The following is a 7,072-nucleotide window of genomic DNA, read 5'->3' on the forward strand; positions in this document are numbered from 1 at the left end:
ATATTTTTCCAAAAATTTCTAATGTTGGAATGTCTCCTTTCTCATTTATGTACTTATTCAATATTTTGTAAAATATTTATTATTGTATTAAAATTTTCTTTAAAATTATGTAATATGATTAATCCAAACTTTATATAGTATATTACCAACAAATTACGAAGGGGAAGACAATTGTTGCTGAATCCATTGATAATCACTATAATTTTCTAGTTTTATAATTACTTTATATAGCAAAAAAATTAATAATTTACGTCTTTTACATCATTGAGATTATACATGATCATCATCATCATTGACTTCTTTCAAGTCCCCATAACAACCAAATTTTTTCCTAATTAAATCACCCCACAAAACATTAGTATGGCAAGATGGACAAGTCCCATCTACTGGTAAAAGCATGCCATCCTTGCAAAACAAATTTGCTAAACAAATTAAATGCGCTACTAGCTGACAACTGGGTTTTACACAGTGGACTGATTCTTTTCCTTTTACCAATAAACCACATACAGAACAAAATGTAGTGCAGTTATCTAAATCTAAATTTTCTGAACCATTATTAGCACCATTTTGTGAGTTTTGTATCTTTTGAGAAATTATTTTCCCACAGCATATGGGCATATGCATTGGAGCTGTGATAGAACTAGAATGGTTTTCAAAAAACTCATAATCCAACCAACGAATTGTCAAAGGCAAGCCACACCAAGGACCAACTTTCAACATTTCTGACAAAATCATTAGACAAAACTCAAATACTTTTTGTTGTGATCGTTTTCGGGGTACATGTTTGAGACGGCGACTAACATGAGGATGTTGCCAAGCCCATTCGAACTAAAAATAAAGATTAATTAATTCTTATTTCTTACAGTTGCTTACATTTGCCTTTCTATTGACTATGTATAAATGTTAATAAACATACCCTGAGTGCCGCTGTACTATTTGGAAAACCATGAACAATCAATACCATTTTCCTAAAAGTATATTATAAAATATAACATTACAAAATTATTTCATATTGTATAATTAATAGAAAGAATACTACCATGGTCCTCTATTATTTGTTTTCCAAGCACCACCAACATCTTTACCACGATTATGTTGTTTAAGTCTACGATTAGGATTAACAGTATATCCTATGTATGTCCTTCCTTTATACTTAGGATTCATACTATAGAGTAAATATACTCCAAAAAAGTGCTCTATTACTTCTGCATCATCCATTTTAATAAATCAGTGATATATATTTGAACATTGAAATATAAAACAATATAAAGTATTTTTTATAAAATTTATTGCTGTGCAATTAATACAAAAAATTATGCAAATTATTTCTTAAATATAACATTAAATTGAATGTTATGTATTGTACTCTACATAGTACAAATTAAATTATTAAATTAAATGCAATTACGGTGTCTATAACCTAACATTTATTTTGAAATACAAATAAACCTAACCTTTTCTAAACTGACAACCTTGACATCGGGTTAATCGTGAATCGTGAACATTGCAAAACAATTTTGTTATCATGGATAGTAATGATATGTATCCATATTATGATATGTATACTTTCTAAGAAGTACAAATATTTGAACATAAACCATATTACTTAAATAAGACAAATAAAAGAAACACATTATTTTCATGGTATAAAAATTAAATCATTAAAGAAATTCCAATTACTACTACTACTACTACTACTAATTCAACTACTAATTCAAAAGAACATATGTACATATTCGACTCTGCAAAACATCTGAAAATGTAATTTAGTCAGTTAGTACGGTATTAATACACAATTAATTATACAAGAATTAGTTTTATAATTGTTATTAGTCAAAAAGCAAATAAAAATTAATAATATTACTGTAAATACATTTCCTATAATGTTAGTCAAAATTAATTTCGGTATATTTCAGTGATGAATACATATACATATATGTATTTATACGTTTCTGCATTACAAAGAAAATTATGTACATTTGTTTGGCTTTTATTAAAAAACGAGATCACATATAGAAGGCAGTTATTTTTTTCTGAAGTTTTATAAAATGGAACAAGTAACAATGAGCTTATCAGAATACGCAGGCGTTGTGGCGTTAAACTTTGCATGCGCTATCAGTCTACAGTATTTTCCATGATCGTAAGTCTTACTGTATGTATATATAGAAAGAAAAAGTCGCGAATGGAGATTATGAATAAGAGTAAATCAAGAACGTTAGTCGATAATTTCATCAAAAGTTTTGATCGAAGGCGCCGCGTATTTAATTGCAGCGCTGACGAAATCGGACTCTGATCTCGATTGGACACAGAACAACAAAGATCATTACGGAAGGATCCTCATTCTCATTGTCAGTAAGAATGGCTGCCGTTTTCAGAAGATTCAAAGCCGCGCAGATCGCAGCAATAGGCAATTTAAAATTACCGTCGTTTATTAACAGCCGGTAGGCGAACACGATTCCAACAGCTTGGGGAACGCTTCTTTTTTCATATGTTTCGCGTATAAACCTACGTGACCCAGTCTAAGCGGCGGCGTTTTAGGGCAATAGCCACATCGTGTGTGTTGTAGATCTTTTGCAAGTTCACCGATTCTACAGAGTGACAGTAAATGGCAAGAATGGCGAAAAAAATCCGATCCAACCAAAGAGCCTCATTCACGGATGCTGTCGGATAAAGGAGTTATTTATGCTTTGCATACGCACAACATGCGACCTGATTCCGTTGACAATTACTTGACCAATTAGTAAGTGAATCTTTGTTTTGAATTGTAGAAGGTATAATTAAATAGAAAATGCATTCGTAAGAAAATTTGTTATTGTTCTTCTTTTAAATTTATTTAAAAACATTATATTTTGTTTATACTAAAGAAATAAAATACGCAAAGAGTTCTTGTATAATAGAAAAATGTTGTGGTATTACAGCGAAGAAACTGTTAAACTTCTAAATTCAAAATCTGATTTGCAATTGGAATTAGTTGGTTCATGGATTGTCACAGCTGGAGATATCGATCAAACTTTACATCTATGGCGATACAACGGTGGTTACGATAGTGTTGACCATGCACAAATTGAGTTGTCTAAGGATAAAGTAAAATATTATTGAAAAATTTACTTCTATGTCAATATGTATAAAATAAAATAGTAATACTTTGGTATATTTTTTAGGCATATCAGCAATTATTTAAAGAAGGTGGCAAATACGTTCGATCACGCTATTTGCAATACTTATTGGCATTTAGCTACTGGCCTAATCCTACAAAACGAGATGATTCAAATATATATGAAATACGTAGTTATAGGCTCAATGCTGGCGGGATGATAGAATGGGGAAATAACTGGGCAAAAGCCATTAATTTTAGACGTCATAACAATGAACCTTTCGGTGGATTTTTTTCACAAATTGGCCGATTGTATAATGTTCATCATATTTGGTGTAAGTGTAAATTTAGTATTATATTAATATTTCACAATGCCTCAAAGTAATTGTGTTTTAGTAAAGTAATGTGTAATTAAAATAATTTTAGGCTACAAAAGTCTTCATGCACGAATGGAAACTCGTGAAAGTGCATGGAGATCTCCAGGATGGGATAGATGTGTTGCACATACGGTACCAATAATAAGAGAAACACATTCCCGTATTTTAAGTCCCACTAATTTTTCACCAACCAAATAAGAATGTTATCTCATGAATTTAAATGCTTTTGTATATTTTAACTGATTCTTTATCTCTACATATATTATAACATTCTACAGGCATTTGTTACAATGTATATTACATTTATTACTGTGTAAATTATGTGCTCAGTATAAGAGATTGTAATATTTTGTTGTATTACAACTACTAAAATATATTTTAATAAAATTTTAATTTCTTTGTTACTGTAGTGCTTTATGATCTATCATTTAGGTTACAAATATTTTTGTATGTGAATAAAAAAATAAATTAATGTATTCATGGATTTTTAGAATTTGGTAAAAACTTCTTGAAGACTTTTTTAATCGAAATACATGATAATGAAAACAATTAGGCTTAAAAAGTGAAAAGATTATGAAGCATGTATCTTTCTCAGCTATCAGATTTATAGCTTACTTTAGTCTTCGCAATATTTTTGTATTTTCTTTTATTTAATATACTAGATTAGATTTACTAGGGAAGATAATTTATAATAATTACAGAAATTAATATGAGTTGTTATTTATATTTTGTTTCATTTCAAAATCAATATTTTTACAAAGATATTAATATCTATTGTTTAAATTTTATAAATATATTTATATAATAAAATAATAATTATTATCATTATAATAAAGAATTGTAGTATCATAGATTACCGTTTTGCATTATAGAAAAGCGTTTTACGTGAGCACATTATTGTTACTTCATTTTTGTAATGACTTGTAGAGTCTGTTGCCGATATTTAATTAATACTGCTAAGTTAAAAAATTAAATATACCTATCTTAATGCTAATGAAATACATATTTTTTATCTACACATATAAATTGGAGTTATTAAATTGGAGGACGACTTTGATATGATCTACAATGCTCATTTTATTAGAAATTATTGCATTAATGTACACATATGCAATGCACACAGTACACGCATTTGATTATTATAGAATTGAAAGTATTCTTTTTTATGACATACATATGGAACAGTAATTATGATTGATGTAGCACTAACTTCAACCAATGAGTTTTTGGAGATCGAAAAAGTAAAACAATTAAAACAAAATTTGACTACATTCAAGTTTGTTTACAATCACACAAAATTTAACATGTTATTGGAGAAGTTACTACATGCTTGATAGTATTAAAACATACATGAACTTTAGTACATACACAAACAAATATTAAAAGTATTTTTTCTAATTATTTAAATAAATAAATAAATACACTTTGGTAATCATATTACTTTGGATATGAAAATAAAAAGTAAAAATAAAATTCTGTAGTAATATAAAAATGTTGACATTGGATTACTCTATGTCAATTGACTGTAATAGATATACACAAACTCACTTATAAATAAATGCTATAGATGAACTAGTACATTTTAAAAAATGTATAATATAAATATATTGCATTGAAAATAATACAGAAGAAAACCTTGTGATTTTATTACTATTATACTATATACTAAGAAACATTATAATCTATTTTATGTTCTTTTTTTTTGTACAAATTATAAATTTTCTTTACTGCAATGAAGATATTTTAGCTTTTTTATATTTATACAATAGTTCATACTTTTGTAACTATTGTATTTAAATTATAAATAGAACAAATCTCAACAGATGCAGGAACAATTTCAAATATATACATGTTTTTCTAATGTTTAAAATCACCTTACAAATTCTAAAACACTTTACACAATATAATCATTTGACATAGAGTAACAAAACTTTTAATTGTTTGATTTCAAGTAAGGGTTAATTGTTACAATTCATAATTCATTATCTTTGTGAATTGTTTCATTTCATTTTATACTTATGTGGAATATTTTGTACCAAATGAAGTATAAACAAAATACTATTAATTCAAAAAATTTAATTATATCGGTAATGACATCAAATTATCACAAAATATATGCGAGTGTACAATTTGATTTGCAAAACTGTATAAATTAAAACTATTAAAAATTAGTATTTATATAATATATCAAATGATACTGTAAATACATCATACACATATACATACACATTCATTAAATATAAGATAAAATAACTGGACTTAATACAATACTAGAAAAAACGTAATTTATTATGAAGTGGATAGCAAATATCCTATTATATTCTACTAGTATCTCTAATTATATCAAAAAATTTTGAAATTACAATATGATCTTTACATATAGATTAATTTTTGTATTCACTTAGATCTTGTGCAGCTAACTGCCACGAAATGTTCATAAATCTCCATCAACATATGTATATGCTCTGAATTGTTCTTCTATTTTCTAGCATTTCATAAAAGTTAATTCTTGAATAGTTAAACATTTATAAAACATTTTTAATTTTTTCATTAAAACACAACATCAATTGTTGTGGATATTTCCAATTTGTATAGATAAAATTAATTATTTATTAACATATTCATTGTAAGATAGTGTATTCACGAGCATATTTGGTACTCAATAAAAATAATGTCTTTATATTATTAACTAAAATGTATAAGATATGAATAAATACAGCATTTTAATTTACTGAATGTAAATGTATTATTAGAGAAACTATATTGTCAAAATTGTGAAATCACATATAAGAAATATATATGTTGATCAAATTTTCATAAGTTATCAATTAATAATAGATAACTGATATGCCATGCCTATTTTTAATTGGCTAGCTTATACATTATATTTAAAATTCGAAGTGTTAACTCAATAACCAGAGCTTTAGAAAACTCAGTACATTTAATTACACTAAATACTAGTTATCGCAATTAATATTCCATATCAAAATCTTATGCATATCGAATGAATATTTACAAAATGCCAGCAACAATAAAATGTAATATATTAAATTAATACTTAAATAATTTGTTCTGATAGTCACACAGATGTATGTATAGTGAAATATTGCAATTTATGTTTTTTTTACTTTACTTCTGATACATACATACATATACATACAATCAGCTTATAGAGAAGTCGTGCTACATTGACCAAGTAAATATAAAATTCAACAATTTTGTTGATTTTTACATAACAATATTAAAGGAAATATCAAACTGATTAGTTAAGTTATGCATTTATTATAACTTCAGCTGTAATTCAGCATAATAATTATGAGAACTAAGTTACGATATAATACATTTAGTACTTCTTGCTTTATGTATTTATTAATTTTATGTAAACTTTTAAAATGCAATTTATTTATGTAATCCTTATTTAAAAAAGTTTTAGATGCATTACAATATTATGCAGAGAATAAGTTTCTATGGTGGTATGAATCACAAAGTTGTGTATGGACGATAGTCGATGAGGAGAAACAATGATTCTTAGTGTAATAATGGTAAGTATCTTCAGTACAGTTTAAATTGAACAAATTAAACTGGTTTTCTTATTGCTCAA

General features: G+C 26.6%; 2 protein-coding genes across 4 annotated transcripts; one reads left to right on the forward strand and one right to left on the reverse strand.

The window, feature by feature from the left end:
* Window positions 1-182: 182 nt before the first annotated feature.
* Window positions 183-1,847, reverse strand: slx1 (structure-specific endonuclease subunit SLX1). Of its 2 annotated transcripts, XM_033477922.2 has the most exons (4): window positions 1,455-1,847; window positions 1,040-1,205; window positions 917-968; window positions 183-828 (listed from the first exon to the last, which is right to left on the reverse strand). In XM_033477922.2, exons 1-4 carry the CDS (start codon window positions 1,525-1,527, stop codon window positions 271-273), a joined length of 849 nt encoding a protein of 282 aa, XP_033333813.2. In that variant the 5' UTR covers window positions 1,528-1,847; the 3' UTR covers window positions 183-270. The 2 variants fall into 2 exon arrangements, with proteins under 2 accessions (XP_033333813.2, XP_033333815.2); XM_033477924.2 differs by having other exon boundaries at window positions 1,040-1,847.
* Window positions 1,848-2,004: 157 nt separating this feature from the next.
* Nipsnap (protein nipsnap) lies at window positions 2,005-3,875 on the forward strand. Of its 2 annotated transcripts, XM_033477921.2 has the most exons (6): window positions 2,005-2,140; window positions 2,272-2,441; window positions 2,567-2,740; window positions 2,919-3,084; window positions 3,162-3,429; window positions 3,521-3,875. In XM_033477921.2, exons 2-6 carry the CDS (start codon window positions 2,359-2,361, stop codon window positions 3,667-3,669), a joined length of 840 nt encoding a protein of 279 aa, XP_033333812.1. In that variant the 5' UTR covers window positions 2,005-2,140; window positions 2,272-2,358; the 3' UTR covers window positions 3,670-3,875. The 2 variants fall into 2 exon arrangements, with proteins under 2 accessions (XP_033333812.1, XP_076380587.1); XM_076524472.1 differs by lacking the exon at window positions 2,005-2,140 and having other exon boundaries at window positions 2,175-2,441.
* The last annotated feature ends 3,197 nt before the right edge of the window (window positions 3,876-7,072 follow it).

This window comes from Megalopta genalis, chromosome 9 (assembly GCF_051020955.1).
Source record: "Megalopta genalis isolate 19385.01 chromosome 9, iyMegGena1_principal, whole genome shotgun sequence".
Taxonomy (NCBI): domain Eukaryota; kingdom Metazoa; phylum Arthropoda; class Insecta; order Hymenoptera; family Halictidae; genus Megalopta; species Megalopta genalis.